Raw genomic sequence first — 13,161 nt, 5'->3', positions numbered from 1 at the left:
CCCAAAATTATAGAGGACGTAGTAGTAATATGAACAGAACGACATGCCAAAAATGGTGGTAAAAATGATCTAACAAGAGGGATCTAGATTGGTGAATAATAATAATAATAATAATAATGATAAATAATGATTTTAATAATAATACTAATGATAAGTCCAGCAGAAACAATATATTAGTTCTGAAAACAAAAGCTAGTGATACTATTTTGATAGTTGAGCTTAAACAGAAGTCCAGCAGATAACAAAACGAAAGCGAAAACAGAAATTACAACATACAAATGCAATTCTAAACATCACAGCTAGCTAAGCTGCATGTTGCACAAAAGTGTTTGCCACGCATTATAACAACCTTTTCTTCAACATTTCAAAAGTTCAAGCTCTATTGTTGCTCCTGCAAAATGAGATTGAAAAACAATGAGATGATTCAAAAACACTTTGATGTAAGATTTAGTGCATTTTTCAGGAGAAGATTAGCTGCTTTATGTACCTCACACCGTTAAAAAGCATGTTTTTAATTTTGTGCAAGTCCTTGAGGGCATCATTAATCTTCATCCTTTGGCTTGGTAATTCCTCTGAACACTTGAGACCGATCATGAATATGGAAATTAAGCACTCATGTACTCTGTTGCCACGAGAGGCTTCCTCTTGGAGACTCTGATCAACTATCTCCATCACTCTTATTGGCAAAGCCATTTTGACATATTGATGAAGGCTAAGTCCTTCAAGATTTTCATCTGTGGGCTTTTTCCCAGTGAAGATTTCCAACATAAGGATTCCAAAGCTATAGACATCTCCTTGGGTTGACACCTTGCTTCCCATGCCATATTCTGCATTACAAATATTGAGTTATAATTTTGGCACGTCTATTCATAATAATTCATCATACACACATACACATTTGTGCGTAAACATAGATTCTAACATTAAAAATCATAGTATCTAGCAAATCGAAACCATTTATGATTTTAAGAAGACAATTAGTTTGAAAAAAAGAATAAATTACCTGGAGCTGCATATCCAATTGTTCCTCTTATTCCAAGAGAGCTCGTGTTATCCTGAGATGTCTCAACATCTTCTTCTGCAATAATCCTTGACAAACCAAAATCGCCCACGTGGGAAGTCATGTCTTGATCAAGAAGAATGTTGCTTGGCTTTAAGTCGCAATGTATAATTGGATGTTCATTGTGGTTATGAAGATAATCCAATGCCGATGCCACGTCAATAACTATATTCAGCCGTAGAGCTAGAGTTAAACTTTTCCTTTGGTTTTCCCCAGTTTGTGGACGTGGATGCAACCAATCTTCCAAACTTCCATTTGCAATGAACTCATAGATGAGGGCTTTGAAATCATTACCTTGGAAGTCAACACTTGAGCAAGAAGTAATGATTTTCACTAGATTTCGATGTCTAATATTCCTTAGAGCTTCACATTCAGCCATGAAACTCTTGGAAGCTCCTCTCCTTTCAAGGTTGAAGACCTTCACTGCTATGGACAGTTGATGCAGTTCAAGAATCCCTTTATATACCGAGCCAAAGCCACCGACACCAATCAAGTTTTCTTGACAAAACCCATTAGTGGCTTTCAATAGCTCCCCGTAAGAGACATTCAAAAATGGAATATCCTTCCACGAAGATTCTGAAGTTTGTTGCTTTGTATTCTTACGAAAGCAACAAATGATCAGAAGAAAAGACACCAAAAATAGTCCAAGAAGGCCACAAATGATGGAGATTATCAACTTTCTGGTGAAGGAAAAGTTTTGCTTCCTTGGAGGTTTCTTAGAGCACGGTGCTAAGTGCAACTTCGCCATGCCCCCACAAAGCTTATCATTACCAGCAAGAGAAATTTGTGCACTGGCATTACTGAAAACTGGTACTTCACCCTCAAGATGATTAAAAGAAAGATTTAACTCTGACAGAAAGAGAAACTTGCCAAAGTCTTTTGGGATGTGTCCAGAAAAGTTGTTGTGTGAAAGATCCATTTGTTCAATAGCTTTCAAGGAATGTAAAGATTCAATGGTTCCATCAAACATATTATGATCCATAAAAAGCCACCTTAAGCCTGAACATTCGCCAAGGCTACTAGGAATATCACCTGTCAACTGATTATAAGAAACTCCAAAAGAAACAAGATTTTTCAAGTTACCAACTTGTGATGGTAAAGGTCCTGTGAGACGATTTCTAGATAGCATTACTTCTACTCATGAGGAGGGCAAACCAATTACATCTGGAGGAATGGTACCGTTTAGGGAATTACTACGGAGGTTCAGTAATATCAAGTTTTGGCAGTTTTCAAGACTTGAAGGAATGTTTCCTTGTAGACTGTTTTCTGCTAAATGAAGGTGGATCAATGACGTGAGATTTCCAAAGGAGAAAGGAATTTCCCCAGATATTTCATTATGGCCCAAATATAACTGTACCAAGCTATGAAGTTTACCAATAGTGGAAGGAAGGGTCCCACTCAGCCGATTGCTATCTAAGTTTAATAATCTTAAGTTTACTAGATTTCCAATACCAGGTGTGATGTTTCCTGAAATTCCAATATTATCATAAAGGGAAAGAACTTCAAGTTTAACTGAGAGGTTTCCCACGGAATTGGGCAAAGCACCTCCAAAGTTATTTTCTTGTATCTGAAGTCTTTGCAGATTGCTACAATTGGTTAAAGAGGTGAGGAAGTCTAGGTCATTTGCTTTCCCGTACCCAAGATTAGAATAACCGATAGCTACAAACCTAAGTCTCTTTAGGTTTCCAAACATATCTGGAACCTGTCCGGAAAAGCTATTATTGTGGATTTCAAAGTCAACAAGGTTTGAAGCATTTGAAAAGGAAACTGGAATTGTTCCACTAAACCGGTTTTGCCGTGCAAGAAATCTTTCAATATTTGGGAGGCTAAGGCCAATGTTACGAGGAAAGCTACCTTGAAGTTGATTTCCACCGACATAAAAGTCAACAAGGTTTGTCAAGTTATAGATAGATTGAGGTATTGTACCTGACAGTGTGTTCTCACCAAGGGCAAGAGCAATTAAGCTCTTCAATTGGCCTAGTGATGCCGGAATGTCTCTTTCCAACTTATTTTCTGACAGATAAAGTTGTTGAAGGGATGAGATATTCCCAAGATGAGATGGAATGCTTCCCTTTAAATTGTTTGCCGTGAGAACTAGATCCTCCAACTTTGGTAGAAAGCTTATCTGAATAGGAATATTACCAATGAAATCGTTGTATCTCAAATTGAGGATTCTCAACTTAGAGCAGTTTGATAAACTAGTTGGTATTTGTCCTCCGAAGGAGTTTGTTTCCAAAACTAACTCTTGCAACCGAAACAAGCGACCGATCTCATTTGGTACTTCTCCATGAAAACTGTTGTTTGAGACGTCGAGTATTCGAAGAAAACTGGGGTTCCCAACGGAGTGAGATAAGGAACCCTTCAAACTCAACGACCCTAATATCAAGTGGGTGACTCTTTGGTGCTTGTGACCACAGGAAACGCCTTGCCACTGGCAGAAATGGAGAGAGTCATTCCATGAGCTTGTGATCCTAAGAGGATCCTCAGTAATCCGAGCCTTGATTGCGTGCAGCGCAAGCCTGTCTGTGACATTTCCATGAACAATAACTGAGGCATTGCTACTTCTGATTATCATGATAGCAAAGATCATAAGAGAAAGGAAAGCGGAAGATTGAAATTCCCTCGTCATTTTCGCAGGTAACTTGAGGTAAAACACAGAGCTTCTCTGCACTTATCAATGAAAGCAATATGACATGATCATGTGAATGAAAAGAACCAGATTAAACGCCACTAATTAAAGAAATATGAAAAGAACCAGATTAAAGGCCACTAATTAAAGCAAGTCTGTCTGCCACTCAACATTGATTGACAGAAGCTCAACAAAAAGTTTCCCTCCTGTTACACGAGGGCCAGAGTGAACAATCCGGGCAAAAGCTGAAAATAATTTTGAGAATCTGGTAAAAGAATAATAACCTTTTGCGTACTAATTACAACATTATATTTTTACTCTTCTTCATCCAGATGATTTTCGATTAATAAAAAAGGAGGACATTCATCAACAATAAAAACAATAACACCTATACAGCAATTCAATAACAAAAAATAGTAAAACGAGATTTACTGAATCTAAAGAAAAAAGGAACAAAAACATAAAAATAACTCTAGAAGACATTTAATAAAAAGGTCCTAAGTTGAATATAACTTTAGAAAGCAGGGGAAAAAGTCTGCTGCCTCCGACTATGGTTGGTTCACTTGAACATCAACCCATACAATCAAAGTCTTTTTAAAAATAAAAATAAAAATAAAATAAATTGCTTGAAAGTGATTGTCCCGTAGCAGTACATCTACTCAGACATATATTAATTGCTTTTTCAACTATTCAGAGGCTAAACTTGCACGTCAATTGTGTTCATTAGTCTGCAATACTTGATGAAAATATTGTTAATTAACTGGCATTTCATATATAGATATGTTATCAGTTTATGGCATTTACCTTGTTTGATTAGATAATAGATAATCCTTATCTGAATAAAACTTTCAAAGATGCCAAAAGGACCCTAAATTAACTAGTTTTAATTTCCTGTGTTTGTTGAAGAAGCTTTGTCATAATATCTGCTTTCCCTTCAAAAGAACTGTGTTTTGTTGATTAATGGCTTGATGTGTTATTAATTTGTAAAGGGCCCGAGATTTTCTGTTACGGAATATTTGTATTCTGCAGTATTCTTGTTGTCGTAGTTCCAATGATAATGCGCGGTAAAATACCGTAACGTTTGAAGAATTTATATTTTACACTTAGGAATATTACGCTAAATATTTGCTTATAGGTTAGTTTCCTGAATGAGCAAATTTACAGTGTTAATTGTGCTCATTAGTCCGCAAAACTTGATGCAAGTAATTTACGGATGACAATATGGAATATTGAATGATCATGTTAATGCTTTTATACCCCGAAGAGAATAAGAAGATTACTGATGACAATATGGTTTCTATTTGTTTGCTTCATTTTTATCGTACGTGCACGTGTTTGTTTTTGTGGCCTTCCATTGTGGTCGAATTCTATGCTATCGGCTTTCTTCTTTTCAATTATGATTTGAGTCCGATGTTATTTCCTTGGATTTCCGTTTTTAAATTATATTTCTCTCCTTCTTTATGAAGTTCAATGTAAACGCAAAATAAATAAATTGCATCAGCCGAATCCATCCAACTTATTTATAAATCAAAATTATAACATCGCATGAGGAAAACCAAGTCTTGAATAATTTATAGAATTTGAATATAAAACAAAAACAATACTAATCTTTAAAAACACAAAGGAACATTATTCTAACGTTCACATAATACTTGAATAAACCCTAACATGAATCACACCATAATAACAATTCAACTTCAACTTGGATCACTTTCACACAGTACTCAAACTTCACTCACATAGGGATGATTCAACAACATCCGTGCCGTCCATCGTTCGCGGGGATCTCTCGCCAAGCACTTTCTCAAGAAATCCCTCCCAATTTCCGTCACGGCGCAAGGTATCGGCGGGGTCATCTTTGTAGAAGCCAACAGATGAACCATATCAAGTCTTGGAGTACACTCCAAGACATGCCACGCACTTTTTGAAGTATGCATCTCGATCACAATACAACCCAAAGACCATATATCCAGCGCAGGCCCAATCTGTCCGAGCACCACCGATTCCGGTGACATGTAACACGGGGTTCCTCGAAACCTGTTCTTGTAGTCATCTAGAATTATTACTTCGTCAGGCTCCTTAGTCAACCCGAAATTTTGCGTGCATGTATCGAAGGCCTTTCAGCATCATCTTAGTGTAGATTCTGATGTTTATATCCCGTAATATGAATGTTTGGATCAAGTCCGAAAGTGTGCCAAAAGGTGCATATTCAAGAACTAGATTGTATAATTGCATTCCTCTTTCGACCGTTACCTTGTGGCCAAAGCAAACAATGATTTCGGGACAGTCCCCAAGATTGGCAAGGACTCTCTTCTCCTTAAAGAGAGAAGTGGATAATGCTAGAAAGCTTGTTTTCACAGCAAGTAGGTGATTCAACTCATTAAAATTTGTCAAAAAAGTTAAATACACTGCACCATATGAACCACTACCAAGAAATCTGACTCTACGCCAAACTATTAAACCTGGAAATAGATTCCATGGAACACTAGAAGTGGAATCCATATTGGACACAAAACACAACACAACGCTTAAACCTAGTTAGCTACGACCAGCAAAAGAAAATCTATCATCTTTAGATGTCTAACAGTTTTTAGTGCTTCTTTACGTATGGGGAGGAACAATATATATATACACAAAAAATGGTTCATCTATGTACGAGTCCTATTCTTCTTCTTAGTCCGAGTCATATTTTACTTCTAAGAGTTTGAAATTTGTACTCTGGATAAGCTGTACCGAATTTTTTAGTTTCCTTCTTGTAACGAAATTCTATTTCTAACAGGAGAATATTTCTGCCCTAAAAACAATGAACAAAATAGAGTAATTTGCACATTTGCCCTCTCAATTTGTAGAGTTTTAGCAACTTAACTCCTTAAACTTTTAATTTTAGCAATTTACCATCCTAACTTGTAAAATTATTGCAATATGTCCTATGTTATTAAATTTGCTCATTTTTTCATTAGATTTAAGGGATTAAAAGTTAAAAAATTAAAAGATTTGTGTTACATTTATATTGGAACGTTGAAGTTAGCTGTCAAACGTAGTTTTTCAACACTAATTTAATACAATCATTATCAAAATGAGGCATATTGCAATAATTTTACAAGTTGAGAAGGTAACTTGTCAAAATTAAAAGTTTAGGATTAATTTGCTCTAACCGTACAAGTTCAGGGTAAATGTGTTAAATACCAAAAAAAAAAAATGTCTATAAAGAAATATGTAAGAAACGACGCTAGCAAAAATATAGCAAGGTCGTTATAGGTATAAATAACTAGAAATAGAACAATAACGGAAGCGACATCAAAAATATGTATCCTTATTTTTTGGGTAAAAGTTGAGATATGTATCCTAATTATTGGTTAATTAAAAGAAATTAAACCTTCTTTTACTCTGGTTTTTTTTTCTTTTTTTTTTTTTGGTCGGGGGAGGGGGAGTCTTTTGTTTTCTTCTTCAAGCTCTAGAGTAACAAAAGAAGAAAGAAATAGAAAAAAAAAAAAAAAAAAAAAAAAAAAAAAAAAAAAAAAAAAAGCCATTACATTACAAACCAACATTTCTTACAATAACTAGTACATTATTTCTAATCCTAGAAATAATTTTTCGGACTTCTCTCCCTCTTTGCTTCTTCGTCAACTATTTTTTCTGTACAGAACGTGTAACATAAGCAGCTATTCCTATAGCATTTTCTTCATCATTGAAGGAAAGTTCTATATAGATGAAGGCGATTTTCTTCATGGCTTTAGATGTACTTTACCTTTTTCACTTGAGCAAGATGATGATCAGGGGAAGGAGTTTGTTGAACGAGTAGTGAAACGACTTCATGCTTTAAGCTTTGACATGAGAAGTTAACACGAAGCGCCTCAATAATTATATCGACGCAAGACAGAAGAATACTCAGAAAAAGCAGCGGACAAATTCAATGTATAACAAATTCTATATCCAAGTGGGTTTTCGATTTCGATGTCAACGTTGAAGTTGTTCACTGATCTGTTTAAGTATTTGACTATCTTGTATCGACATATGTATATTATTGAACTATACTGGATGGCTAACTAGAAGTCTCAAAAGCTTAGAAGTTAGAGCAAAGAAAAGAACGAACAACACCTCGAGGAAAATAACGTTATTCTTTCTGCTGAAAAAGGGGTACGAGATGAGAGAAAAGCCGCAAATAAACCAATTTGCAGTTAGGGTTTCACAATCATACTCAAGTAATTTCTTCCCTAGACATACAAGCATATAATATCAGAAAACATTTAGAATCCTATTTTCTTTAATTTCTTATTTTTTTTACTCCGATATATAAGGTGGAATCCGGTTTTAAAAAAAAAAAGGATAAACTTTTGCTTATTAATTTCAAAAAATATACGCTTTCAAGCGTTAAGAAAATGTACACTTTCAATTGTCGCTGTAGTACAGAGGTGAGTATTCCTGCCTGTCACGCGGGCGACCCAGGTTCGATCCCCAGCAACGACACTAAAAACTTTTAAGTTTGTAAGTGTATTATATCAAGTTTTGATAGTAAATGGTGATTGAGTATCGTCCCTACAGGAATTTGGTGTTAAATTGTCACTAAGTAACGTGATTATTGTAACTCAACTCAAAAACAAATATAAATACGAAAATAAAATAATATATGAAAATTCGTATGCACAAATGTACTATGGACTTGACTTCATCCTATCATTTATATATTCATCATATTTAGCAATTGCTAACCAATTCCACTCAATTCATTAATCTTAAGTTTTCGAAAGTAATTTCACTCCCTCTCCTGAGTGCTGAGTAAAATAATACGTAAAACCCAATTAAACAATATCTCTATTAGCCTAACCGAATCAAGCATCCATTAAGCAACCTAATTTTGATTACCCGAATTAATTGGCCTCTCAAACTTAACTAACTCTAGGTTGTGTTTTCCTAATTCTAACATGTGAAAGTAACTCTCCCAAGCATAAATCCACACATCTATATCATAATCTATGAAAACACAAATTAGAACAATTAACATAGAGAAACATAAATAAATTAAATGGAAATCAAACTAACAATTGGTAAAATATTCAAAACATAGTTTAAACAAGGTTACATCAAGTCCAAGAATAATAATCTAGCTCAACATAGAAGAATTCATAACCATTTCGTGTTTGAGCACTGTAGTGCCGCTAAGTGCTTTGAAAAAATCCTAGTAAAATTGGCGCAACTGCTGTAGCGGATGGATTTCCCTGCTCTCGGGAAGGAAATCTACTGCAGCGGATGGATTTCCTGCTGCACGGGTGTGTGAATTTGATGAGGATTTTCACCTTCTATATGGTAGAATTAGTATTTAGTGTTTTCATAAAAGTTGTAGCTCTATTTCTTATCTTTCCAATGCCACTAAGATCACCTCATTTAGACTTCGGATGAGAGAGTTATGTCCTAACTACTGAAGTACATTCCAAAGTCAAATTTTCACTCTTTTTATTCCATTTTAATTTCAACCTACAAAAACAAAATAAAAAAACATTAAACTAACAAAAATACTTGAAAACTTACAAATACTCAAGCTTAAAAGTATTTGATTTGTGAATAAAATACTCACTCACTACCAGCTTTCCTAAACAAAGTTTACATTATTTTAATTTATTTATTCTTTTGGAATGATGAAAAAGAAGGACATTAAGCAACAAATAACAAAATGGTTCTTGTCATGGGTAAATGATTAACACCTATTTAGTAATCCAATTATAGAAAAATAGTAAACCAAATATGTCCTTTAGCAACTAAACAGAAAAAAGAAGCCAAAGACCAAAGAAACATAAAAGTTCAGTAAATAAAATAAAAGATGTTAGTAAAATATCCTAAGTTTAATAAAACTTTAGAAAATAAAAAAGGTACTAACACAACTCGCTCTCTGCGTCTCCTTGCAGCCCTGACCTCAATTGCCTCATTTATAAGCTGATCAGCAGTGATCAATTCTAATCCTAATTCAACTAGTTTGAGGAGAAGACGTATAAATAAAAGGTTGATTTTAATAGAACTCTCAATATAAAGTTGTTAGGTATTTTTATTAGTTGACAATTTATTGGCAATCTTGTAAAAATTCAAAAAACAGGTTCAAGAAGATTTTGTATTGCAGAAGAAGATTCAAAATCAGATTTGAAGTTAAAGTTGCAAATTTTGTTGAGTTGAGATTTGGAGAGATAAGGATAAAACTTTGGTCAAAAGAAGATAAGACATTGGTTATTTGAATTTAAATGAGAGATAAAGTTGGCATGAAGATCAAGTTATTTTCGGATTTGAATTTTTGACTTCATCCGATTATTGTTAGGAGAGTTGAATGGCTTATATATATATATATATATATATATGCATTCACGTGAGCTACACAATTAAGCTTGAGCTGCACATGAGAATTGGAACTTGAAATTTAACTTGGTCAAAGAAAAGTCAAAGATAACTTGCTATAATGAAAGATAAGGTATTTACGTAGAGATAATGAAGTTGTTCAAAATTGGAGATTTGAAAGTTTACTGCATTATTGGAATTGGAGATTGAGAAGATAATGTGAAGATATTTTGGAGCCTATCTAGGAAAGAGAATCATGGAGATAATAGATTTTATCGAGAGTGGATTTGAATGAGATTCTCTTGACTTTATTTAAAGGCTTTGTTTCAGAGTATATGGGTATGGACTTAATTGAATATTGGTGAGTTGAATATGTGTTTACATTTGCGTTTTCCCAACTCATTATTTTGTGAGTTTTTAGGTGTTTCTAGGAGTTATTTATGTGTTTTCAATTTATTTTGTAGGTTTGTTTCAGTTGGAGTCCATTGGTGATTTTTGGGAATTTTTGGAGCAAAATTGAAGAATGGGCACTAAGGCTTTGTAAAGGGGCACCTAGGCTTCGAAGATAGAGGAAAAACAAGTTTTCCAGTACAACAAACCCGAGAGCAAAGCGCCTAGGCACCATAAAGTGGAGCCATGGCGCCAAAAACAAGTTCTCCAGTACTACAAACCCAAGAGCAAAGCGCCTAGGAGCCATAAAGTCGAGCCATGGCGCTACGGAGAAGAAAATCGTAAATCGTAATATTACCGAGCAGCGCCATGGCGCCCAGGGACAGAGCCATGGCGCCACTTCAAATTTCTGAAGGCCTGTGTTATGACGCCGCAACGCCATTGAAGCATAACCATGGCGCCACTTTAGAATTTTCATGTTTTAATCTCTAAATAATTACCAAAAGTGCCATTATGACCCCGAACCTATAAATAGGAATTTTTAGACTCAATTAGGTCATGCTGAGACTTAGAAAAGAGAAAGGAGAACTTTTCTACTGTAGAGGAGAAGACGAATCGCCCGGGAATGGAATTCTGCTTCAATTCGTCAAAATAGTTTCTTCTTCTCTTCTCATGTTTAAGAATATTGTTAAGATGTTTTATCTTTTCATTATGTTCTAAGTTTCCTATTCTAGGGCTACGATGTAGCCGGATCATGATGTTTTGAATTATGTTATCATATCAATCGAAGAATTATTCATCCTAGTTGAGTTTTCATCACTGCTCTTAATGCTTCTAATTAATTGGCCACTAATTTGATGATTAGTTAATTCATAATGAAACCGGAAGGAGATTTATGTTTTTCAATCATTGTGTTGAATTCCATTGATTGCATGTAAGATAGGGATATACTTGCATGGTTGGTGTGGTTGCTACATGGAAATCCATAAAACTTAATGACTCTTTAATTGTTTGAAATTCACATAGGAATATAGCGGGTTAGCCATTAAGGGGATTTTTGATGTAACTCGGAAGGGAGCATCGATTAATTTAGAGATTTTTGACTGTCAATTAAGGGGAATAATTTAAGATTGATTAGATAGATAATTCAAAGCGGAATGGTTTGGTGAAATCAGAAACCCTAGAGCTTGTTAATATTGAATTTTGACAATTACTTAAATTGTTAATTAGATTATTTAGTTTTATTTACATAAAAATTCTCACTTGCTTGTTTCGTTCAAATAAAGTTAGTATTGACACAATTTCAGTAATTAATATTTTTCAGTCCTCGTGGGACGATACTCATTTCTACGAATTTTACTACTTGATACGATAACGTGCACTTGCGTTTGCGAAAATACATAACAAATATCTTCCGAGAAAAAGTCTGTGAATTTGAGAGCTTATTACTAAGAAAATATTCAGAGAAACGTCTGTGAGTTTTTGTGAGCCTAGTGCGTTATTGAGATCGTCATTCGGGAGAGGGATTTGTTGCTTTCGGGAGGAAGCTCTGTCGGACGAAGGGAGTTCGCCGTGCAGTTTAGAAGACGTGTGGTGCACGCTAAACAATCACTGTGGAGATTAGTCACAGCGGCGTCATTTTCTAGGAGGGGGTCCTTGAGTGAATAAGTCCGTCCGGTGTTTGTAATTTCTGGAACATAGTGAAACTGTTTACTGTCTGGGTGTGGCCCCGCAGATGTAGGTGTGCGCACCAAACTGCGATATCATATTGTGTGTTCCTTTACTTTCTGCACTTTATTTTACTCGAGCAAATAAACGTAATTAAACCGGATCTTAATTAATTAAGTCGTGTTCCAGACAGTGTTCCAACATCATCTGGAACACCAGACGTAACATCCGATCTATCAAAAGTGTCCTATTGTAATTAGAACGGCAATATAATTTGTTTTTTAATAAAAGTCCTATCGAGACACAAGCTTACAAACTAACACAGAGATTAACAAATATAAACTTAAAGGCCTTTAATTATAGACTCTGAAATCCTTCTCACTATGAGTCTTAGTTAAAAATGTATATACTAGATAAAAACATATCTTAAGCCTAAAAAAAGACTATAAAATAAAGTAACAATTAAATAATAAATAATCCTAAGCTAAATCTAACTTCCAATTACGTAAAATAAATTAAAGTCTTATGAAGCAAAAACTCCCTTATTTTACTAAGCGTGTCCCACATGAAGGAGTCTTTATTAACCGATTCAACACTATTTCCATTAAAAAAAAATGGTGTAGAAAATCATAACTTAACTGTACATTATCATTAACAAATAATAAAAAGTGAGTAAAGTATCATTCCTACGAAAATTGTGTTAATTCTAATTAAGTGTTGAAATTGGTTAATTTTAAAATTATTTAAACGACCAAAATTAAGATTAAAATTATAAAATAAAAAATAACAAAAATAAAATCAAACTCCTAAATTTTCCTAGTCTATGACTCACCAAAATTAATCATATATGAAAATCCTTATTTAGATTAATTATGTTTATTTCCAATGCTCTTTGAATTTCTCTAAACATCAATAATTATGTTTTAAGAATGCAGACTCTACATCTCTTTTAAGATTTTAACATGTTGAAACTTATTAAGAATAGGAAACTATAACCATTGCACTAGCCTCATATGTATCTCTATCATATGAGAGCTAATGACATCCTAATCATGGGTATATTTAATTATCACTTCTCAGTCTCAAATTAAATACC

General features: G+C 34.4%; 3 protein-coding genes across 3 annotated transcripts; all 3 read right to left on the bottom strand.

The window, feature by feature from the left end:
• Nucleotides 1-372: 372 nt before the first annotated feature.
• On the bottom strand, nucleotides 373-2,189 carry LOC21407743 (probable LRR receptor-like serine/threonine-protein kinase At3g47570). The gene is made up of 3 exons (XM_024161609.1): nucleotides 1,004-2,189; nucleotides 488-827; nucleotides 373-391 (listed from the first exon to the last, which is right to left on the bottom strand). Exons 1-3 carry the CDS (start codon nucleotides 2,187-2,189, stop codon nucleotides 373-375), a joined length of 1,545 nt encoding a protein of 514 aa, XP_024017377.1.
• Nucleotides 2,190-2,198: 9 nt separating this feature from the next.
• On the bottom strand, nucleotides 2,199-3,689 carry LOC112090402 (putative receptor-like protein kinase At3g47110). Its single transcript, XM_024161608.1, has one exon. It carries the CDS (start codon nucleotides 3,687-3,689, stop codon nucleotides 2,199-2,201), a length of 1,491 nt encoding a protein of 496 aa, XP_024017376.1.
• Nucleotides 3,690-5,413: 1,724 nt separating this feature from the next.
• LOC21407742 (mitogen-activated protein kinase kinase kinase 17) lies at nucleotides 5,414-6,191 on the bottom strand. The gene is made up of 2 exons (XM_010092057.2): nucleotides 5,807-6,191; nucleotides 5,414-5,742 (listed from the first exon to the last, which is right to left on the bottom strand). Exons 1-2 carry the CDS (start codon nucleotides 6,189-6,191, stop codon nucleotides 5,414-5,416), a joined length of 714 nt encoding a protein of 237 aa, XP_010090359.2.
• Nucleotides 6,192-13,161: the final 6,970 nt, after the last annotated feature.

This window comes from Morus notabilis, unplaced genomic scaffold, assembly GCF_000414095.1.
Source record: "Morus notabilis unplaced genomic scaffold, ASM41409v2 Scaffold137, whole genome shotgun sequence".
Classification (NCBI taxonomy): domain Eukaryota; kingdom Viridiplantae; phylum Streptophyta; class Magnoliopsida; order Rosales; family Moraceae; genus Morus; species Morus notabilis.
This window is presented reverse-complemented; position numbering and strand designations above follow the sequence as displayed.